Genomic DNA, 25178 nt, shown 5'->3' on the forward strand with positions numbered 1-25178 from the left:
TTGCAATACTGAACTGTGTAGTATGATCTAGAAATAAAGACGCGCGACCACGAGGTTCTAGCTCCAGCCTGTTTATTGCATGTCCTACATAGGTACGGATGCCCCCAAGGGACATCCTACTACAGCTGTATGGATGGGTTATGGTTAAGCTGGCATAAGCGAATGATAGTGGATTTCAGGTCACTTTTTTTTTTTTTTTTTTTTTTTTCCAGTTTTGACTGAAATGTACCTCCTAGGTTCTTAGAGAAATGCACATGCTCGTTTAATTTTTAATTTAAAAAACAACCTATTGTGTGTTTTTTTTTTTGTGTGTGTGAAAATTGGTAGCCTGCAGGAAGCCTACATAGCTACAGTACGTATTTTCCTTTCTGCAACTTCTACAAAGAACGTTAACCATTATCTTGATGAAAAGGAATTTGGACACACAGTTGGTGTTTACCATCAGTGGCAGTAAAAAGCCTTCACTACCATAATGGTATACAGGCATTGACTCTTGATTAATGTATTGGAAGACTGTACTAAATATCTTGGGTATGATGGGATAAGTTACACTATCCTGACTGTATTAGTCTCAACCTACCATTTCTGATTTTAACTATATGGTTAAAAAGTATATGGTTACTGTGCTTCGGAAAGTATTCAGACCCCTTGACTTGTTTGACATTTTGTTACGTTACAGCCTTCTACAATTGATTACATTGGTTTTCTCTTATCAATCTACACACAATAGCGGACAATGTCAAAGCAAAAGCAGGTTAAGTATAAGAGCAGAAGGTGAGACCCAGATGAAGACATGGGAGGCAGATGGTTTGAGTCTTGATATTTATTCAACAATCCAAAAGGGCAAGAAAATGGTCGTGGACAGGCAAAATGTCAACCAGTTCAGAGTCCAGGAGGTACAGAGTGGCAGCCAGGCTCGAGGTCAGGGCAGGCAGAATGGTCAGGCAGGTGGGTACAGAGTCCAGAAAACAGGCAAGGCAAAAAAAAAGTGAGGACTAGCAAAAGAGAATAGAAGCAGGAGCAAGAGAAAATGCTGGTTGCCTTGAAAAGCATACAAGACAAACTGGCACAGAGACAGGGATATATACACTAGGGATAATAAGTGACACCTGGATGGGGTGGAGACAATCACGAGAAAGGTGAAACCGATCAGGGTGTGACATTTAGAAAGAAACTCCAATTTATTAAATCAAAATGTGATTTCATTTACATAACTATTCAGACCCTTTACTCAATACTTTGCTGAAACAGCTTTGGCAGCTATTACAGCCTTGGGTCTGAGGCTACAAGCTTGCCACAGCTGTATTTGGGGAGTTTCTCCCATTCTTCTCTGTAGATCCTCTCAAGATCTGTGAAGTTCGATGGAGAGTTTTGCTGCACACCTATTTACAGGTCTCTCCAGAAATGTTAGATTGGATTCAAGTCAGGGTTCTGGCTGGCCCACTCAAGGAAATTCAGAGACTTGTCCTGAAGCGTTAATACAGGACTAAGATTGAATCCTACTACACCTGCTCTGATGCTTGTTGGATGTGGAAGGGCTTGGAAAATATTCATGACTACAAAGGGACACCCAGCCACAAGCTGCTCAGTGACGAAAGCCTACTAGAATTGCTAGAAAAATGCTAAAAGCATTTTATGCTCGCTTCGAGCAAAGCAACACTGAAGCATGCACAAGAGCACCAGCTGTTCCAGAAGAATGTGTGATCAGGCTCTCCATAGGCGATGTGCGCAAGACCTTTAAACAGAAACATTCCTAAAGCCGCGGGGCCAGACTGATTATCAGGCAAGTGTCTTCACTGACATTTTCAACCTCTCCCTGACCGAGATTGTAATACCTACATATTTCAAACAGACCAACATATTCCCTGTGCCGAAGAAAGCAAAGGTAACCTGCCTAAATGATTAGCGCCCCGTAGCACTCACATTGATAGCCATGAAGTCCTTTGAAAGGCTGGTAATGGCTCACATCAAGCAATCATGCCGGAAACCCTAGACCCACTCCAATTGGCATACTGCCCCAACAGATCCACAAATGATGCAATCTCTATTGCACTCCACACTACCTATTCACACCTGGAGAAAAGGATAACCTCTGTGAGAATGCTGTTTTTAAAATATATATATATATATATGCTTATTTTACCCCTTTTTCTCCCCAATTTCGTAGTAGCTACTGTCTTGTCTCATCGCAACTCCCGTACGGGCTCGGGAGAGAAAAGGTTGAAAGTCATGCGTCCTCCGATACACAACCCAACCTAGCCCGCACTGCTTCTTAACACAGCGCGCAGCAACCCGGAAGCCAGCCGCACCAATGTGTCAGAGGAAACACAGTGCACCTGGCAACCTTGGTCAGCGCGCACTGCGCCCAGCCCGCCACAGGAGTCGCTGGTGTGCGATGAGACAAGGACATCCCTACCAACCAAGCCCTCCCTAACCCAGACGATTATGCGTCGCCCAACAGACGTCCCGGTCGAGGCCAGTTACGACAAAGCCTGGGCACAAACCCAGGGTCTCTGATGGCACAGCTGGCGCTGCAGTACAGCACCCTTAACCACTGCGCCACCTGGGAGGCCCAGAATGCTGTTAATTGACTATAGCGTTCAACACCATAGTGCCAACAATGCTGATCACTAAGCAAAGGATCCTGGTACTAAACACCTGTCTCTGCAACTGGATCCTGGACTTCCTGACGGGCAGCCCCCAGTTGGTAAGGGTAGCCAACAACACATCTGCCACGCTGATGCTTAACACTAAGGCCAATCAGAGGTGGGTGCTTAGTCCCCTCCTGTACTCCCTGTTCACCCATGACTGCATGGCAAAGCACAACTCCAACACCATTACGGTTGCTGATGACAACAGTGTTAGGCATGATCACCGACAACGATGAGACGGCCTATAGGGAGGAGGTAAGAGACCTGGCAGTGTGGTGCAAAGAGAACCTTGCCCTCAACGTGAGCAAGACAAAAGGAGCTGATTGTTGACTATAGGAGAAGGAGGGCAGAATAGAACCCCATTAACATGGACAGGTCTGAAGTGGAGAAGTTGAAAGTTTCAAGTTCCTTGATATCCATATCCCCAACGAACTATCATAGTCAAACACACCAACAGAGTTGTGAAAGAGGGCATGATAACACCTTTTACCCCTCAGGAAACTGAAAACATGGGTCCCCAGATCCTCAGTTATACCGCTGCACCATCAAGAGCATCCTGACCGGTTGCATCCCCTCCTGGTATGGAAACTGCTCGACATCTGACCGTAAGGCGCTACTAAGGGTGTATCGTCGGACGGGGCCACAGTATTTAGGTTGCAATAGTTTGTGTAGGGGGGTTAGGGTCAGTCAGTTAAACCTGGAGTATTTATCCTGTCTTATCTGGTGTCCCGTGTGAATTTAAGTATGCTCCCTGTAATTCACTCTCTCCCTCTCCCTTCTATCCCGGAGGACCTGAGCCCTGGGACCATGCCTCAGGACTATCTGGCATGATCACTCTTTGCTGGCCCCAGTCCACCTGATCGTGCTGCTGCTCCAGTTTGAACTGTTCTGCCTGCAGCTATGGAACCATGACGTATTCACCGGACGTGCTACCTTGTCCCGGACCTGACATTTACTCTTGAGGTGCTGACCTGTTGCACTCTACAACCACTGTGATTATTATTTGAGCCTGCTGGTGATATGAACGTTTGGCCACGTACTGTTATCTCCAACCGGCACAGCCAGAAGAGGACTGGCCACGCCTCATAGCCTGGTTCCTCTCTAGGTTTCTTCCTAGGTTCCTGCCTTTCTAGGGAGTTTTTCCTAGCCACTGTGCATCTGCATTGCTTGCTGTTTTGGGGTTTTAGGCTGGGTTTCAACATCGGCTGATGTTGTAAGGGATTTATGAATAAAATTTGATTGCTGACGGGCGAGTACATCACTGGGTAGAAGCTTCCTACCGTCGAGGACCTACTGTATATACTAGGCAGTGTCAGAGGAAGGGCCAAAAAATAGTCCAACACTCCAGTCACATTGTAAAGAAAGTAATTTCAATAGTATTGTGATATTATGTCATGGAGTAACAAACTTTAATTTGGAGAAATTACTAACCTTGTGTGCAGATGGCAACTTTGACCTGGGGGCATGCTTTGTAGACCATTCAAAAGCGTTCCGATACCTTGTCCCCAAGAAAAAACCCACGTGTTATGATAGCTTATAGGCAGTAGTAGGCAAATGAAGGGCCAAAGTTCCAATATTAAGATTTTGGAATAACATTTCTAGGGTCTATTTGTTGGTAATTGGAAATACGCCTCTTTCGAATTTCGTCCCCTGTTCCTAAACACATCCATCCTATAGTGTAGGTTTTGAAGATTCATAATCTCTGTTTGTAGTCATCAAAAGAAGATTGAGGAACGGTTGGGGGACCCAAGAAGTACAAGCCCCCACACCATTCTCTAACCTCTGAAATGTTGTCTTTGATGTGTGCATTTCAAAGTACCCCTTAACATCTATTCCCTGTCTCTCTGGTAGAGTAGTGGTGATGGTATTCGCTCCCCAAACCAGAGTTTGAGAGTTCAAATCTGAGGAGAGCATTTTTTAGAGAGCCATTTTTGATTCTGCCTTTTGTTGGCATGAAAGAACTAACTTGAGGTTTGTTGGGGGGTAGGGGTAGTTCCCATCAAATAGAAAGACTGAAGTGACACCTTGTACAGAATGTCCTTTTAATAGAGTTGTGATAACATACTATGTCGTGGAGTAACAATATATTATCCTTGTCTGCAAAAGCCAACTTTGACCTGGGGGCATGCTTTGTAGACCATTCAAAAGCGTTCCGATACCTTGTCCCCAAGAAAAAACCCACGTGTTATGATAGCTTATAGGCAGTAGTAGGCAAATGAAGGGCCAAAGTTCCAATATTAAGATTTTGGAATAACATTTCTAGGGTCTATTTGTTGGTAATTGGAAATACGCCTCTTTCGAATTTCGTCCCCTGTTCCTAAACACATCCATCCTATAGTGTAGGTTTTGAAGATTCATAATCTCTGTTTGTAGTCATCAAAAGAAGATTGAGGAACGGTTGGGGGACCCAAGAAGTACAAGCCCCCACACCATTCTCTAACCTCTGAAATGTTGTCTTTGATGTGTGCATTTCAAAGTACCCCTTAACATCTATTCCCTGTCTCTCTGGTAGAGTAGTGGTGATGGTATTCGCTCCCCAAACCAGAGTTTGAGAGTTCAAATCTGAGGAGAGCATTTTTTAGAGAGCCATTTTTGATTCTGCCTTTTGTTGGCATGAAAGAACTAACTTGAGGTTTGTTGGGGGGTAGGGGTAGTTCCCATCAAATAGAAAGACTGAAGTGACACCTTGTACAGAATGTCCTTTTAATAGAGTTGTGATAACATACTATGTCGTGGAGTAACAATATATTATCCTTGTCTGCAAAAGCCAACTTTGACCTGGGGGCATGCTTTGTAGACCATTCAAAAGCGTTCCGATACCTTGTCCCCAAGAAAAAACCCACGTGTTATGATAGCTTATAGGCAGTAGTAGGCAAATGAAGGGCCAAAGTTCCAATATTAAGATTTTGGAATAACATTTCTAGGGTCTATTTGTTGGTAATTGGAAATACGCCTCTTTCGAATTTCGTCCCCTGTTCCTAAACACATCCATCCTATAGTGTAGGTTTTGAAGATTCATAATCTCTGTTTGTAGTCATCAAAAGAAGATTGAGGAACGGTTGGGGGACCCAAGAAGTACAAGCCCCCACACCATTCTCTAACCTCTGAAATGTTGTCTTTGATGTGTGCATTTCAAAGTACCCCTTAACATCTATTCCCTGTCTCTCTGGTAGAGTAGTGGTGATGGTATTCGCTCCCCAAACCAGAGTTTGAGAGTTCAAATCTGAGGAGAGCATTTTTTAGAGAGCCATTTTTGATTCTGCCTTTTGTTGGCATGAAAGAACTAACTTGAGGTTTGTTGGGGGGTAGGGGTAGTTCCCATCAAATAGAAAGACTGAAGTGACACCTTGTACAGAATGTCCTTTTAATAGAGTTGTGATAACATACTATGTCGTGGAGTAACAATATATTATCCTTGTCTGCAAAAGCCAACTTTGACCTGGGGGCATGCTTTGTAGACCATTCAAAAGCGTTCCGATACCTTGTCCCCAAGAAAAAACCCACGTGTTATGATAGCTTATAGGCAGTAGTAGGCAAATGAAGGGCCAAAGTTCCAATATTAAGATTTTGGAATAACATTTCTAGGGTCTATTTGTTGGTAATTGGAAATACGCCTCTTTCGAATTTCGTCCCCTGTTCCTAAACACATCCATCCTATAGTGTAGGTTTTGAAGATTCATAATCTCTGTTTGTAGTCATCAAAAGAAGATTGAGGAACGGTTGGGGGACCCAAGAAGTACAAGCCCCCACACCATTCTCTAACCTCTGAAATGTTGTCTTTGATGTGTGCATTTCAAAGTACCCCTTAACATCTATTCCCTGTCTCTCTGGTAGAGTAGTGGTGATGGTATTCGCTCCCCAAACCAGAGTTTGAGAGTTCAAATCTGAGGAGAGCATTTTTTAGAGAGCCATTTTTGATTCTGCCTTTTGTTGGCATGAAAGAACTAACTTGAGGTTTGTTGGGGGGTAGGGGTAGTTCCCATCAAATAGAAAGACTGAAGTGACACCTTGTACAGAATGTCCTTTTAATAGAGTTGTGATAACATACTATGTCGTGGAGTAACAATATATTATCCTTGTCTGCAAAAGCCAACTTTGACCTGGGGGCATGCTTTGTAGACCATTCAAAAGCGTTCCGATACCTTGTCCCCAAGAAAAAACCCACGTGTTATGATAGCTTATAGGCAGTAGTAGGCAAATGAAGGGCCAAAGTTCCAATATTAAGATTTTGGAATAACATTTCTAGGGTCTATTTGTTGGTAATTGGAAATACGCCTCTTTCGAATTTCGTCCCCTGTTCCTAAACACATCCATCCTATAGTGTAGGTTTTGAAGATTCATAATCTCTGTTTGTAGTCATCAAAAGAAGATTGAGGAACGGTTGGGGGACCCAAGAAGTACAAGCCCCCACACCATTCTCTAACCTCTGAAATGTTGTCTTTGATGTGTGCATTTCAAAGTACCCCTTAACATCTATTCCCTGTCTCTCTGGTAGAGTAGTGGTGATGGTATTCGCTCCCCAAACCAGAGTTTGAGAGTTCAAATCTGAGGAGAGCATTTTTTAGAGAGCCATTTTTGATTCTGCCTTTTGTTGGCATGAAAGAACTAACTTGAGGTTTGTTGGGGGGTAGGGGTAGTTCCCATCAAATAGAAAGACTGAAGTGACACCTTGTACAGAATGTCCTTTTAATAGAGTTGTGATAACATACTATGTCGTGGAGTAACAATATATTATCCTTGTCTGCAAAAGCCAACTTTGACCTGGGGGCATGCTTTGTAGACCATTCAAAAGCGTTCCGATACCTTGTCCCCAAGAAAAAACCCACGTGTTATGATAGCTTATAGGCAGTAGTAGGCAAATGAAGGGCCAAAGTTCCAATATTAAGATTTTGGAATAACATTTCTAGGGTCTATTTGTTGGTAATTGGAAATACGCCTCTTTCGAATTTCGTCCCCTGTTCCTAAACACATCCATCCTATAGTGTAGGTTTTGAAGATTCATAATCTCTGTTTGTAGTCATCAAAAGAAGATTGAGGAACGGTTGGTGGACCCAAGAAGTACAAGCCCCCACACCATTCTCTAACCTCTGAAATGTTGTCTTTGATGTGTGCATTTCAAAGTACCCCTTAACATCTATTCCCTGTCTCTCTGGTAGAGTAGTGGTGATGGTATTCGCTCCCCAAACCAGAGTTTGAGAGTTCAAATCTGAGGAGAGCATTTTTTAGAGAGCCATTTTTGATTCTGCCTTTTGTTGGCATGAAAGAACTAACTTGAGGTTTGTTGGGGGGTAGGGGTAGTTCCCATCAAATAGAAAGACTGAAGTGACACCTTGTACAGAATGTCCTTTTAATAGAGTTGTGATAACATACTATGTCGTGGAGTAACAATATATTATCCTTGTCTGCAAAAGCCAACTTTGACCTGGGGGCATGCTTTGTAGACCATTCAAAAGCGTTCCGATACCTTGTCCCCAAGAAAAAACCCACGTGTTATGATAGCTTATAGGCAGTAGTAGGCAAATGAAGGGCCAAAGTTCCAATATTAAGATTTTGGAATAACATTTCTAGGGTCTATTTGTTGGTAATTGGAAATACGCCTCTTTCGAATTTCGTCCCCTGTTCCTAAACACATCCATCCTATAGTGTAGGTTTTGAAGATTCATAATCTCTGTTTGTAGTCATCAAAAGAAGATTGAGGAACGGTTGGGGGACCCAAGAAGTACAAGCCCCCACACCATTCTCTAACCTCTGAAATGTTGTCTTTGATGTGTGCATTTCAAAGTACCCCTTAACATCTATTCCCTGTCTCTCTGGTAGAGTAGTGGTGATGGTATTCGCTCCCCAAACCAGAGTTTGAGAGTTCAAATCTGAGGAGAGCATTTTTTAGAGAGCCATTTTTGATTCTGCCTTTTGTTGGCATGAAAGAACTAACTTGAGGTTTGTTGGGGGGTAGGGGTAGTTCCCATCAAATAGAAAGACTGAAGTGACACCTTGTACAGAATGTCCTTTTAATAGAGTTGTGATAACATACTATGTCGTGGAGTAACAATATATTATCCTTGTCTGCAAAAGCCAACTTTGACCTGGGGGCATGCTTTGTAGACCATTCAAAAGCGTTCCGATACCTTGTCCCCAAGAAAAAACCCACGTGTTATGATAGCTTATAGGCAGTAGTAGGCAAATGAAGGGCCAAAGTTCCAATATTAAGATTTTGGAATAACATTTCTAGGGTCTATTTGTTGGTAATTGGAAATACGCCTCTTTCGAATTTCGTCCCCTGTTCCTAAACACATCCATCCTATAGTGTAGGTTTTGAAGATTCATAATCTCTGTTTGTAGTCATCAAAAGAAGATTGAGGAACGGTTGGGGGACCCAAGAAGTACAAGCCCCCACACCATTCTCTAACCTCTGAAATGTTGTCTTTGATGTGTGCATTTCAAAGTACCCCTTAACATCTATTCCCTGTCTCTCTGGTAGAGTAGTGGTGATGGTATTCGCTCCCCAAACCAGAGTTTGAGAGTTCAAATCTGAGGAGAGCATTTTTTAGAGAGCCATTTTTGATTCTGCCTTTTGTTGGCATGAAAGAACTAACTTGAGGTTTGTTGGGGGGTAGGGGTAGTTCCCATCAAATAGAAAGACTGAAGTGACACCTTGTACAGAATGTCCTTTTAATAGAGTTGTGATAACATACTATGTCGTGGAGTAACAATATATTATCCTTGTCTGCAAAAGCCAACTTTGACCTGGGGGCATGCTTTGTAGACCATTCAAAAGCGTTCCGATACCTTGTCCCCAAGAAAAAACCCACGTGTTATGATAGCTTATAGGCAGTAGTAGGCAAATGAAGGGCCAAAGTTCCAATATTAAGATTTTGGAATAACATTTCTAGGGTCTATTTGTTGGTAATTGGAAATACGCCTCTTTCGAATTTCGTCCCCTGTTCCTAAACACATCCATCCTATAGTGTAGGTTTTGAAGATTCATAATCTCTGTTTGTAGTCATCAAAAGAAGATTGAGGAACGGTTGGGGGACCCAAGAAGTACAAGCCCCCACACCATTCTCTAACCTCTGAAATGTTGTCTTTGATGTGTGCATTTCAAAGTACCCCTTAACATCTATTCCCTGTCTCTCTGGTAGAGTAGTGGTGATGGTATTCGCTCCCCAAACCAGAGTTTGAGAGTTCAAATCTGAGGAGAGCATTTTTTAGAGAGCCATTTTTGATTCTGCCTTTTGTTGGCATGAAAGAACTAACTTGAGGTTTGTTGGGGGGTAGGGGTAGTTCCCATCAAATAGAAAGACTGAAGTGACACCTTGTACAGAATGTCCTTTTAATAGAGTTGTGATAACATACTATGTCGTGGAGTAACAATATATTATCCTTGTCTGCAAAAGCCAACTTTGACCTGGGGGCATGCTTTGTAGACCATTCAAAAGCGTTCCGATACCTTGTCCCCAAGAAAAAACCCACGTGTTATGATAGCTTATAGGCAGTAGTAGGCAAATGAAGGGCCAAAGTTCCAATATTAAGATTTTGGAATAACATTTCTAGGGTCTATTTGTTGGTAATTGGAAATACGCCTCTTTCGAATTTCGTCCCCTGTTCCTAAACACATCCATCCTATAGTGTAGGTTTTGAAGATTCATAATCTCTGTTTGTAGTCATCAAAAGAAGATTGAGGAACGGTTGGGGGACCCAAGAAGTACAAGCCCCCACACCATTCTCTAACCTCTGAAATGTTGTCTTTGATGTGTGCATTTCAAAGTACCCCTTAACATCTATTCCCTGTCTCTCTGGTAGAGTAGTGGTGATGGTATTCGCTCCCCAAACCAGAGTTTGAGAGTTCAAATCTGAGGAGAGCATTTTTTAGAGAGCCATTTTTGATTCTGCCTTTTGTTGGCATGAAAGAACTAACTTGAGGTTTGTTGGGGGGTAGGGGTAGTTCCCATCAAATAGAAAGACTGAAGTGACACCTTGTACAGAATGTCCTTTTAATAGAGTTGTGATAACATACTATGTCGTGGAGTAACAATATATTATCCTTGTCTGCAAAAGCCAACTTTGACCTGGGGGCATGCTTTGTAGACCATTCAAAAGCGTTCCGATACCTTGTCCCCAAGAAAAAACCCACGTGTTATGATAGCTTATAGGCAGTAGTAGGCAAATGAAGGGCCAAAGTTCCAATATTAAGATTTTGGAATAACATTTCTAGGGTCTATTTGTTGGTAATTGGAAATACGCCTCTTTCGAATTTCGTCCCCTGTTCCTAAACACATCCATCCTATAGTGTAGGTTTTGAAGATTCATAATCTCTGTTTGTAGTCATCAAAAGAAGATTGAGGAACGGTTGGTGGACCCAAGAAGTACAAGCCCCCACACCATTCTCTAACCTCTGAAATGTTGTCTTTGATGTGTGCATTTCAAAGTACCCCTTAACATCTATTCCCTGTCTCTCTGGTAGAGTAGTGGTGATGGTATTCGCTCCCCAAACCAGAGTTTGAGAGTTCAAATCTGAGGAGAGCATTTTTTAGAGAGCCATTTTTGATTCTGCCTTTTGTTGGCATGAAAGAACTAACTTGAGGTTTGTTGGGGGGTAGGGGTAGTTCCCATCAAATAGAAAGACTGAAGTGACACCTTGTACAGAATGTCCTTTTAATAGAGTTGTGATAACATACTATGTCGTGGAGTAACAATATATTATCCTTGTCTGCAAAAGCCAACTTTGACCTGGGGGCATGCTTTGTAGACCATTCAAAAGCGTTCCGATACCTTGTCCCCAAGAAAAAACCCACGTGTTATGATAGCTTATAGGCAGTAGTAGGCAAATGAAGGGCCAAAGTTCCAATATTAAGATTTTGGAATAACATTTCTAGGGTCTATTTGTTGGTAATTGGAAATACGCCTCTTTCGAATTTCGTCCCCTGTTCCTAAACACATCCATCCTATAGTGTAGGTTTTGAAGATTCATAATCTCTGTTTGTAGTCATCAAAAGAAGATTGAGGAACGGTTGGGGGACCCAAGAAGTACAAGCCCCCACACCATTCTCTAACCTCTGAAATGTTGTCTTTGATGTGTGCATTTCAAAGTACCCCTTAACATCTATTCCCTGTCTCTCTGGTAGAGTAGTGGTGATGGTATTCGCTCCCCAAACCAGAGTTTGAGAGTTCAAATCTGAGGAGAGCATTTTTTAGAGAGCCATTTTTGATTCTGCCTTTTGTTGGCATGAAAGAACTAACTTGAGGTTTGTTGGGGGGTAGGGGTAGTTCCCATCAAATAGAAAGACTGAAGTGACACCTTGTACAGAATGTCCTTTTAATAGAGTTGTGATAACATACTATGTCGTGGAGTAACAATATATTATCCTTGTCTGCAAAAGCCAACTTTGACCTGGGGGCATGCTTTGTAGACCATTCAAAAGCGTTCCGATACCTTGTCCCCAAGAAAAAACCCACGTGTTATGATAGCTTATAGGCAGTAGTAGGCAAATGAAGGGCCAAAGTTCCAATATTAAGATTTTGGAATAACATTTCTAGGGTCTATTTGTTGGTAATTGGAAATACGCCTCTTTCGAATTTCGTCCCCTGTTCCTAAACACATCCATCCTATAGTGTAGGTTTTGAAGATTCATAATCTCTGTTTGTAGTCATCAAAAGAAGATTGAGGAACGGTTGGGGGACCCAAGAAGTACAAGCCCCCACACCATTCTCTAACCTCTGAAATGTTGTCTTTGATGTGTGCATTTCAAAGTACCCCTTAACATCTATTCCCTGTCTCTCTGGTAGAGTAGTGGTGATGGTATTCGCTCCCCAAACCAGAGTTTGAGAGTTCAAATCTGAGGAGAGCATTTTTTAGAGAGCCATTTTTGATTCTGCCTTTTGTTGGCATGAAAGAACTAACTTGAGGTTTGTTGGGGGGTAGGGGTAGTTCCCATCAAATAGAAAGACTGAAGTGACACCTTGTACAGAATGTCCTTTTAATAGAGTTGTGATAACATACTATGTCGTGGAGTAACAATATATTATCCTTGTCTGCAAAAGCCAACTTTGACCTGGGGGCATGCTTTGTAGACCATTCAAAAGCGTTCCGATACCTTGTCCCCAAGAAAAAACCCACGTGTTATGATAGCTTATAGGCAGTAGTAGGCAAATGAAGGGCCAAAGTTCCAATATTAAGATTTTGGAATAACATTTCTAGGGTCTATTTGTTGGTAATTGGAAATACGCCTCTTTCGAATTTCGTCCCCTGTTCCTAAACACATCCATCCTATAGTGTAGGTTTTGAAGATTCATAATCTCTGTTTGTAGTCATCAAAAGAAGATTGAGGAACGGTTGGGGGACCCAAGAAGTACAAGCCCCCACACCATTCTCTAACCTCTGAAATGTTGTCTTTGATGTGTGCATTTCAAAGTACCCCTTAACATCTATTCCCTGTCTCTCTGGTAGAGTAGTGGTTATGGCGTTTGCTTCCCAAACCAGACTTTGAGAGTTCAAATCTGAGGAGAGCATTTTTTAGAGAGCCATTTTTGATGTTGCCTTTTGTTGTCATGAAAGAGCTAACTTGAGGTATGTACCCCCTAGTTCAAATCCCAGAGAAACAGTTAATGTAGCAACTTCTTTCTTGTTGCCTTTGTGGGTCTGAAAGAGCAAACCAGAGGTATGTAGGGGAAAAGGGGCTAGGTTCCCATCAAAAAGCAAGAATGAAGTGACACCTTGTTTCAAATGTCATTTCAGTAGAGTTGTGATAACATACTATGCTGTGGAGTAACAATACAAACATACTCTGTAAAAGCCAACTTTTACCTGGGGCCATTCTTTGTAGACCATTCAAAAGTGTTCCTAGTCTTGGTCCGCCTGAAGAAAGCCACATGTTAAGATAGTTTAAAAATAGTTGTAGATATGGTGGTGAATTCCCAAAGGAGAGGTTGTGAGTTAAATTCATTTCAAGAGCATGCCAACTTGCTTTTGTTGCCTTGACAGAACAATGTTGAGGTGGGTTTCCGGAAGGACATAGACATTAAGGGAAATTGGATAATAAAATGTTAGGGTACAGCAACTGGTGTTGAGAAGGAGTGCTGATCTACAAACAAACCCACCGCTGTCCATATAAAGTTATTCCAGAGACAACTGATTCAGAATGATCTAGGCAAAGCTGATCGTAGAAAAGTGCTCCTCTGTACGCATTTATGAAATGTCTCAGGCTAAGAATGCTGAACTGGAATCAGTACCCCCCACACCCCCGTCAAAGTAATGTTATTCATTCTACTCACAAATGCTAAACAGATCCTAGTTCAGCACTCCTACTTCAAGCCACCAAGTGAATGTTGGGTATTGGGTGCTAAACTTCTTGAACAGTGGTTGAAAAAGTACCCAATTGTCATTCTTGAGTAAAAGTAAAGATATGTTAATAGAAAATGTCTCAAGTAAAAGTGAACCAGTAAAATACTAAGGAAACCTCATTGCTAAAAGATACTTAAGTGTCAGTGGTAAAAGTATAAATTATTTGACCTTCCATATATTAAGCAAACCAGACAGCACAATTCTCTTGTATTTTTAATTATGAAATAGCCATGGGAACACTCAGACATAATTTACAAACGAAGCATGTGTTTAGTGAGTCCGCTAGATCAGAGGCAGTAGGGATGTTCTCTTGATAAGTGTGTGAATTGGACCATTTTCCTGTCCGGTTTAGCATTCAAATGCATAAAGTACTTTTGGGTGCCAGGGAAACTGTATGGAGTAAAAAATATATGAATTTGTTTAAAAATGTGGCAAAGTAAAATTGAATGTTGTAAAGAAACAGAGTGTAAAAGTACAGATACAAAAAAAACAGATATTAACAAAATGTAGTGGAGTAGTTTAAATACATTTTTGTTAAGTAATTTACACCACTGGACTTGAAAGGAACACCGGTACCCCATGTATATAGCCTTGCTATTTTTTATTTTACTGCTGATCTTTAATTATTTGTTACTTTTATTTCTTATTTAACACATTTTTATTACAACTACATTGTTGGTTAAGGGCTTCATTTCAGCATTTCACTGTAAGGTAGTCAGTCACATGTAGTATTCGGCGCATGTGACAAATACAATTTGATTTGTTACACATGAAAAACATGTTGTGAACCAGGTGTGACATTATTGAAGCTGTGCTGACACCTAGTGGACATCAAGAAGACCTACACTACACACACACACATATATATATATATATACATATATATACACACACTTTAACCTTAACACAGATGGGATGCTTTACATAAGTTGCTATTTTTTATTAGACACTAATATATATGTCCAATAAACAGACGTTCAAAAGTCGGAATGTAAAGCAAAAACGACTGGAAAGTTATTCAAAAGCAAGTGTAGTGAATCAAGCATCTTGGGATTACCTGAAATAGGTCAAAGTATATATTTGACATGTTCTAATTTATTTTATCTATATTTAACTAGGCAAGATGAACTCAAAAACATCGACATAGACACAAGTTACCTGCTATATTTGGGGGAAAGGATTAACACAGAACTTGGCAAAATACAATGCATGCTTCTGTAGTACGAGTAGGTATATACAGTATCATCGGTAACAATTGTGTACAAGCCACCTAGCTAATAAAATACTGGGGCTTGCGGTCATTAGTTACATTTCAACCACAGCGATTCCCCAATTGAGGCGCATCAGAGTTCACCCGCAAATGCAGGAACACCGGAAATAATAACTAAACCAATGAATGAGAAATGGTGGAGGCTACTAGAACGAAGAGACATTTTTTCCGAATAAACGTGGTGAGTGAAAAACGTAATTACATAGCTCACTCCCTACCCGGTATCTCATTCTACTGTTATACGACTCTGTATGCGTTGCTTGTTGGCAACCTTGTTATTTACGAAGTTTTTGGAACGGATTCCTGTTGGAACGTTCCACAAATTATACCCACCCCCAATAATATATTCTGAAAATTGATACAGAAACATCTGATGAAACTCTTGAATAAAAAGTATCTGTCTGTCTGTCTGGTAGGAATTGAAGGAGAGTCTGCAGGTTCTGCTCACCACCAAGATAGCTGTGTACCTGATGACCTTCCTCATAGTGACCGTAGCATGGGCTGCTCATATCAGGTAAGGTCATAGGTCATGATTATCATATGCCCTGTTCAAATAAACCTTTTGTTTCTTGTTTTATTGAGGTAAGCACAAAGTTAGCCTATATTGATTGGATAGGTGTAAGCAAGTGTAACGGATGTGAAACGGCTAGCTTAGTTAGCGGTGCTGCGCGCTAAATAGCGGTTCAATCGGTGACGTCACTTGCTCTGAGACCTTGAAGTAGTGGTTCCCCTTTGCTCTGCAAGGGCAGTGGCTTTTGTGGAGCGATGGGTAAAGGATGCTTCGAGGGTGACTGTTGTCGATGTGTGCAGAGGGTCCCTGGTTCGCGCCCGGGTATGGGGGCGAGGGGACGGTATAAAGTTCTACTGTTACACAAGGTTAGCACAAAACTAGTCAAACTCATTTAGATTGGATAAAGTAAGATGGCGCTGGAGCAGAAGGCAGATGTTTTACGTCCCCCCCCCAACTGTTTTTTTTTTGTTTGTAACTTAGTTTAAAAAAATATATATATTTTTATTTTGTGCATAATGTTGCCGCTACCATCTCTTATGACTGAAAATAACTTCTAGACATCAGGAATGCGATTACTCACCACGGACTAGCAGAATAATTTTTCTTCTTTCACAACTCTGACGAGGCGGAGGATATACGGTCCTTCGGGAACAGGCCACGACCCCCATGATCTGCGTAAAGAGGGGCCGGAGAGCGGGCTTCCTCCTGAGAATTCGAATGCGGGCGAATAAAACCCCACTTCCCTCAATTCTGCTAGCAAACGTGCAACCTTTGGACAATAAAATCGACGAGTTACGTGGAAGATTAAACTATCATCGGGACATTAAAAACGGTAACATCTTATTCTTCATGGAGTCCTGGCTGAACGACGACAATATCAACATACAGCTGGCTGGTTATACGCTGTACCGGCAGGATAGAACAGTGGTGAGGTTGGCACTAAGACAACATTGAATGAGCAGTATTCCGCCATAAGCAAACAAGAAAACGTTCACCCAGAGGCGGCGCTCCTAGTAGCAGGGGACTTTAATGCAGGGAAACTTAAATCCGTTTTACCAAATTTCTATCAGCATGTTAAATGTGTATGGACCACCTCTACTCCACACACAGAGACGCATACAGAGCTCTCCCTCGCCTTCCATTTTGCAAATCTGACCATAATGCCATCCTCCTGATTCCTGCTGACAAGCAACAATTAAAGCAGGAAACACCAGTGACCAGATCGATAAAAAAGTGGTCAGATGAAGCAGATGCTAAACTACAGGACTGTTTTGCTAGCACAGACTGGAATATGTTCTGGGATTCCTCCAATGGCCTTGAGGAGTACACCACATCAGTCATTGGCTTCATCAATAAAGCATCGATGACGTCGTCCCCACAGTGACTGCACGTACATACCCCAACCAGAAACCATGGATTACAGGCAGCATCCGCACTGAGCTAAAGGCTAGAGCTGCCGCTTTCAAGGAGCGGGACTCTAACCCGGAAGCTTATAAGAAATCCCGCTATGCCCTCTGACGAACCATCAAACAGGCAAAGCGTCAATACAGGACTAAGATCAAATCATACTAGCTCCGACACTCGTCGGATGTGGCAGGGCTTGTAAACTATTACAGACTACAAAGGGAAGCACAGCCGAGAGCTGCCCAGTGACAAGAGCCTACCAGATGAGCTAAACTACTTCTATGCTCGCTTCGAGGCAAATAACACTGAAACATGCATGAGAGCACCAGCTGTACCGGACGATTGTGTGATCACGCTCTCCGCAACCGATGTGAGTAAGACCTTTAGACAGGTCAACATTCACAAGGACGCAGGGCCAGACGGATTACCAGGACGTGTACTGTGAGCATGCGCTGACCAACTATCAAGTGTCTTCACTGACATTTTCAATCTCTCCCTGTCCGAGTTTGTAATACCAACACGTTTTAAGCAGACCACCATAGTGCCTGTGCCCAAGAACACTAAGGTAACCTGCCTAAATGACTACCAACCTGTAGCACTCACGTCCGTAGCCATGAAGTGCTTTGAAAGGCTGGTAATGGCTCACAATAACACCATTATGCCAGAAACCCTAGACCCACTCCAATTTTCATACCGCTCCAACAGATCCACAGATGATGCAATCTCTATTGCACTCCACACTGCCCTTTCACACCTGGACAAAAGAAACACCTATGTGAGAATGCTATTCATTGACTACAGCTCAGCGTTCAACACCATAGTGTCCTTAAAGCTCATCAATAAGCTACATCAATAAGGACCCTGGGATTAAACACCTCCCCCTGCAACTGGATCCTGGACTTCCTGACGGGCCGCCCCCAGGTGATAAGGGTAGGCAACAACACATCCGCCATGCTGAATTTCAACACAGGGGCCCCTCAGGGGTGCATGCTCAGCCCCTTCCTGTACTCCCTATTCACTCATGACTGCAAGGCCAGGCACGACTCCAACAATATCATTCAATTTGCCGATGACACAAGTGGTAGGCCAGATCACCGACAACGACAAGACAGCCTATAGGCAGGAGACCAGAGGCCTGGCCGTGTGGTACCAGGACAACAACCTCTCCCTCCATGTGATCAAGACAAAGGAAATGATTGTGGACTACAGGAAAAGGAGGACCGAGCACACCCCCCATTCTCATTGACGAGGCTGCAGTGGAGCAGGTTGAGAGCTTCAAGTTCCTTGGTGTCCACATCACCAACAAACTAACATGGTCCAAGCACACCAAGACAGTTGTGAAGAGGGCATGACAAAACCTATTCCCCTTCAGAAGACTGAAAATATTTGGCATGGGTTCTCAGATCCTCAAAAGGTTCTACAGCTGCACCATCGAGAGCTTCCTGACTGGTTGCATCGCCGCCTGGTATGGCAACTGCTCGACCTCCGACCGCAAGGCACTACCGAGGGTAGTGTGAACAGCCCAGTACATCACTGGGTCCAAGCTTCCTGCCATCCAGGACCTCTATACCAGGCGGTGTCAGAGGAAGGCTCTAAAAGTTGTCAGACTCCAGCCACCCTAGTCATAGACTGTTCTCTGTCACCGCACGGCAAGCGGTACCGGGGCGCCAAGTCTGGGTCCAAGAGACTTCTAAACAGCTTCTACCCCCAAGCCATAAGACTACTGAACATCTAGTCAAATGGCTCCCCAGACTATTTGTACTGCCCCCTCTCCACACCACTGCCACTCTCTGTTGTCATATATGCATAGTCACTTTAATAACTCTACCTACATGTACATACTAACTCAACTAACTGGTGCCCCTGCACATTGACTCTGTATCGGTACCCCCTGTATATATTGTTATTTTTCACTGGTGCTCTTTAATTACTTGTTACTTTTATCTCTTATTCTTATCTGTATTTTTTTTTAAACTGCGTTGTTGGTTAGGGGCTCGTCAGTAAGCATTTTCACGGTGAGGTCTACTACACCTGTTGTATTCGGCGCATGTGACTAATAAAATGTTATTTTATTTGAGATCTGTGATAACTTAAAGGAAGGTAGGAAGGAAGGAAGGAAGGAAGGTAGGAAGGAAGGAAGGACTGACTGCTGCGTTAAAGAGTATCATGTCTGACCATTCAGAGATGCTCTGATGGTCACGTCTTTCTCTCTCTGTGTTTTTACAGGTTATTTCAAGTCATTGAACGTATTGATGACTGCCTTGCACTTCTCAATCTAGTAAGAACTACTGGTTCTCAAAACCACACCACACCACCCTGCAGCACACCACACCACCTTGCAGCACACCACATCACACCACACCACCCTGCAGCACACCACCCTGCAGCACACCACACCACCCTGCAGCACACCACAGCACACCACACCACCCTGCAGCACACCACACCACATCACACCACACCACCCTGCAGCACACCACCCTGCAGCACACCACACCACCCTGCAGCACACCACCCTGCAGCACACCACACCACCCTGCAGCACACCACAGCACACCACACCACCCTGCAGCACACCACATCGCACCACACCACCCTGCAGCACACCACACCACCCTGCAGCACACCACAGCACACCACACCACTCTGCACCACACAACACCACCCTGCAGCACACCACATCACACCACACCACCCTGCAGCACACCACCCTGCAGCACACCACAGCACACCACACCACCCTGCAGCACACCACACCACCCTGCAGCACACCACAGCACACCACCCTGCAGCACACCACACCACCCTGCAGCACACCACACCACCCTGCAGCACACCACATCACACCACACCACCCTGCAGAACACCACCCTGCAGCACACCACACCACCCTGCAGCACACCACAGCACACCACACCACCCTGCAGCACACCACATCACACCACACCACCCTGCAGCACACCACACCACCCTGCAGCACACCACACCACCCTGCAGCACACCACACCACCCTGCAGCACACCACACCACCCTGCAGCACACCACAGCACACCACACCACCCTGCAGCACACCACAGCACACCACACCACCCTGCAGCACACCACACCACCCTGCAGCACACCACAGCACACCACACCACCCTGCAGCACACCACAGCACACCACACCACCCTGCAGCACACCACACCACCCTGCAGCACACCACAGCACACCACACCACCCTGCAGCACACCACACCACCCTTCAGCACACCGCACCACCCTGCAGCACACCGCATCACACCACACCACCCTGCAGCACACCACCCTGCAGCACACCACACCACAGCACACCACACCACCCTGCAGCACACCACACCACCCTGCACCACACCACACCACCCTGCAGCGCACCACACCACACCACCCTGCAGCACACCACACCACCCTGCAGCACACCACACCACCCTGCAGCACACCACACCACCCTGCAGCACATCACACCACACCACCCTGCAGCACACCACACCACCCTGCAGCACACCACACCACACCACCCTGCAGCACACCACACCACCCTGCAGCACACCACCCTGCAGCACACCACCCTGCAGCACACCACACCACCCTGCAGCACACCACAGCACACCACACCACCCTGCAGCACACCACAGCACACCACCCTGCAGCACACCACAGCACACCACACCACACCACCCTGCAGCACACCACACCACCCTGCAGCACACCACAGCACACCACACCACCCTGCAGCACACCACACCACCCTGCAGCACACCACACCACCCTGCAGCACACCGCATCACACCACACCACCCTGCAGCACACCACACCACCCTGCAGCACACCGCATCACACCACACCACCCTGCAGCACACCACACCACCCTGCAGCACACCACAGCACGCCACACCACCCTGCAGCACACCACACCACCCTGCACCACACCACACCACCATGCAGCACACCACATCACACCACACCACCCTGCAGCACACCACACCACCCTGCAGCACACCACACCACCCTGCAGCACACCACACCACCCTGCAGCACACCACACACCACCCTGCACCACACCACACCACCCTGCAGCACATCACACCACCCTGCAGCACACCACACCACACCACCCTGCACCACACCACACCACCCTGCAGCACACCACATCACACCACACCACCCTGCAACACACCACATCACACCACCCTGCACCACACCACACCACCCTGCAGCACATCACACCACACCACCCTGCAACACACCACATCACACCACCCTGCACCACATCACACCACCCTGCAGCACACCACAAATCAAATCAAAATCAAATGTATTTATATAGCCCTTCGTACATCAGCTGATATCTCAAAGTGCTGTACAGAAACCCAGCCTAAAACCCCAAACAGCAAGCAATGCAGGTGTAGAAGCACGGTGGCTAGGAAAAACTCCCTAGAAAGGCCAAAACCTAGGAAGAAACCTAGAGAGGAACCAGGCTATGTGGGGTGGCCAGTCCTCTTCTGGCTGTGCCGGGTGGAGATTATAACAGAACATGGCCAAGATGTTCAAATGTTCATAAATTACCAGCATGGTCGAATAATAATAAGGCAGAACAGTTGAAACTGGAGCAGCAGCACAGCCAGGTGGACTGGGGACAGCAAGGAGTCATCATGTCAGGTAGTCCTGGGGCATGGTCCTAGGGCTCAGGTCCTCCGAGAGAGAGAAAGAGAGAAGGAGAGAATTAGAGAACGCACACTTAGATTCACACAGGACACCGAATAGGACAGGAGAAGTACTCCAGATATAACAAACTGACCCTAGCCCCCCGACACATAAACTACTGCAGCATAAATACTGGAGGCTAATACTGGAGACAGGAGGGGTCAGGAGACACTGTGGCCCACTCCGAGGACACCCCCGGACAGGGCCAAACAGGAAGGATATAACCCCACCCACTTTGCCAAAGCACAGCCCCCACACCACTAGAGGGATATCTTCAACCACCAACTTACCAACTTACGTATAGCCCACAAAGACCTCCGCCACGGCACAACCCAAGGGGGGGGGCACCAACCCAGACAGGATGACCACAGCACATCACTGCAGCACATCACACCACCCTGCAGCACACCACACCACCCTGCAGCACACCACACACCACCCTGCACCACACCACACCACCCTGCAGCACATCACACCACCCTGCAGCACACCACACCACCCTGCACCACACCACACCACCCTGCAGCACACCACATCACACCACACCACCCTGCAACACACCACATCACACCACCCTGCACCACACCACACCACCCTGCAGCACACCACATCACACCACCCTGCAGCACACCACACCACATCACCCTGCAGCACACCACACCACATCACCCTGCAGCACACCACACCACACCACCCTGCAGCACACCACACCACCCTGCAGCACACCACACCACCCTGCAGCACACTACACCACCCTGCAGCACACCACACCACCCTGCAGCACACCACACCACCCTGCAGCACACCACACAACCCTGGATCACAGTACATCACAACACATAATGGCTCAATATACCTCTCTTATATTGTGTGCCCACTTTGGGACATGAACCGTCAGAATACAACACCAAAGCACCGGGCCAGTTGGTCATGATGTAGCATCAAAGCACTGGGCCAGTTAGTCAGGATATAGCATCAAAGCACCGGGCCAGTTGGTCATGATGTAGCATCAAAGCACTGGGCCAGTTGGTCATGATATAGCATCAAAGCACCGGGCCAGTTGGTCATGATGTAGCATCAAAGCACTGGGCCAGTTGGTCATGATGTAGCATCAAAGCACTGGGCCAGTTGGTCATGATGTAGCATCAAAGCACTGGGCCAGTTAGTCAGGATATAGCATCAAAGCACTGGGCCAGTTGGTCATGATGTAGCATCAAAGCACTGGGCCAGTTAGTCAGGATATAGCATCAAAGCACTGGGCCAGTTGGTCATGATGTAGCATCAAAGCACCGGGCCAGTTGGTCATGATGTAGCATCAAAGCACTGGGCCAGTTGGTCATGATATAGCATCAAAGCACCGGGCCAGTTGGTCATGATGTAGCATCAAAGCACCGGGCCAGTTGGTCATGATGTAGCATCAAAGCACTGGGCCAGTTGGTCATGATATAGCATCAAAGCACCGGGCCAGTTGGTCATGATGTAGCATCAAAGCACTGGGCCAGTTAGTCATGATGTAGCATCAAAGCACTGGGCCAGTTGGTCATGATGTAGCATCAAAGCACTGGGCCAGTTGGTCAGGATATAGCATCAAAGCACTGGGCCAGTTGGTCAGGATATAGCATCAAAGCACTGGGCCAGTTGGTTAGGATTTAGCATCAAAGCACCGGGCCAGTTGGTCAGGATATAGCATCAAAGCACTGGGCCAGTTGGTTAGGATTTAGCATCAAAGCACCGGGCCACTTGGTCAGGATACAGCATCAAAGCACCAGGCCAGTTGGTCAGGATATAGGACATGTCCTTTCATTAATAACTCACTAAAACAGTTTCACTTCTGTCATTGTAACGGTGGTATGATTCACCATGTAGTGAAGCCATGTGTTTTACTGTGGTCTAAACCTTCCCTTTTTCTCTTCTAGGCTTGTATGATGTTGATCACCTTTCTGCCATACACAGTGAGTCTGAATCATGTTAGATCAGTCAGGGGAGGGATGTGAACTTTACACTGACTGACCGATAGGGCCGAGACCCGTATCATCAGTCAGGGGAGGGATGTGAACTTTACACTGACTGACCGATAGGGCCGAGACCCGTATCATCAGTCAGGGGAGGGATGTGAACTTTACACTGACTGACCGATAGGGCCGAGACATACCCGTATCATCAGTCAGGGGAGGGATGTGAACTTTACACTGACTGACCGATAGGGCAGAGACCCATATCATCAGTCAGGGGAGGGATGTGAACTTTACACTGACTGACCGATAGGGCCGAGACCCGTATCATCAGTCAGGGGAGGGATGTGAACTTTACACTGACTGACCGATAGGGCCGAGACCCGTATCATCAGTCAGGGGAGGGATGTGAACTTTACACTGACTGACCGATAGGGCCGAGACATACCCGTATCATCAGTCAGGGGAGGGATGTGAACTTTACACTGACTGACCGATAGGGTCGAGACCCGTATCATCAGTCAGGGGAGGGATGTGAACTTTACACTGACTGACCGATAGGGCCGAGACATACCCGTATCATCAGTCAGGGGAGGGATGTGAACTTTACACTGACTGACCGATAGGGCCGAGACCCGTATCATCAGTCAGGGGAGGGATGTGAACTTTACACTGACTGACCGATAGGGCCGAGACATACCCGTATCATCAGTCAGGGGAGGGATGTGAACTTTACACTGACTGACCGATAGGGCCGAGACCCGTATCATCAGTCAGGGGAGGGATGTGAACTTTACACTGACTGACCGATAGGGCCTAGACCCGTATCATCAGTCAGGGGAGGGATGTGAACTTTACACTGACTGACCGATAGGGCCGAGACCCATATCATCAGTCAGGGGGGGGATGTGAACTTTACACTGACTGACCGATAGGGCCGAGACCCGTATCATCAGTCAGGGGGGGATGTGAACTTTACACTGACTGACCGATAGGGTCGAGACCATACCCATATCATCAGTCGGGAGGGATGTGAACTTTACACTGACTGACCGATAGGGCAGAGACCATACCCATATCATCAGTCAGGGGAGGGATGTGAACTTTACACTGACTGACCGATAGGGCCGAGACCCGTATCATCAGTCAGGGGGGGATGTGAACTTTACACTGACTGACCGATAGGGCCTAGACCATACCCATATCATCAGTCAGGGGAGGGATGTGAACTTTACACTGACTGACCGATAGGGCCGAGACCCGTATCATCAGTCAGGGGAGGGATGTGAACTTTACACTGACTGACCGATAGGGCCGAGACCCGTATCATC

General features: G+C 45.6%; 1 protein-coding gene across 3 annotated transcripts in view; it reads left to right on the top strand.

Moving 5' to 3' along the window:
• The window catches only part of tmem175 (transmembrane protein 175), a 74105-nt gene that overhangs the window by 38034 nt on the left and 10893 nt on the right, over window positions 1–25178 (top strand). For all 3 annotated transcript variants that reach the window (XM_036936506.2, XM_036936504.2, XM_036936505.2), the window contains exons 3-5: window positions 15676–15773; window positions 19401–19452; window positions 23812–23847. In XM_036936506.2, the coding sequence (XP_036792401.1) occupies window positions 15730–15773; window positions 19401–19452; window positions 23812–23847 (132 nt within the window). In that variant the 5' untranslated portion in view covers window positions 15676–15729. The remainder of the gene's footprint in view (window positions 1–15675; window positions 15774–19400; window positions 19453–23811; window positions 23848–25178) is intronic.

Source organism: Oncorhynchus mykiss, chromosome 11 (assembly GCF_057628025.1).
Source record: "Oncorhynchus mykiss isolate SJ-2025 chromosome 11, ASM5762802v1, whole genome shotgun sequence".
Lineage (NCBI taxonomy): Eukaryota > Metazoa > Chordata > Actinopteri > Salmoniformes > Salmonidae > Oncorhynchus > Oncorhynchus mykiss.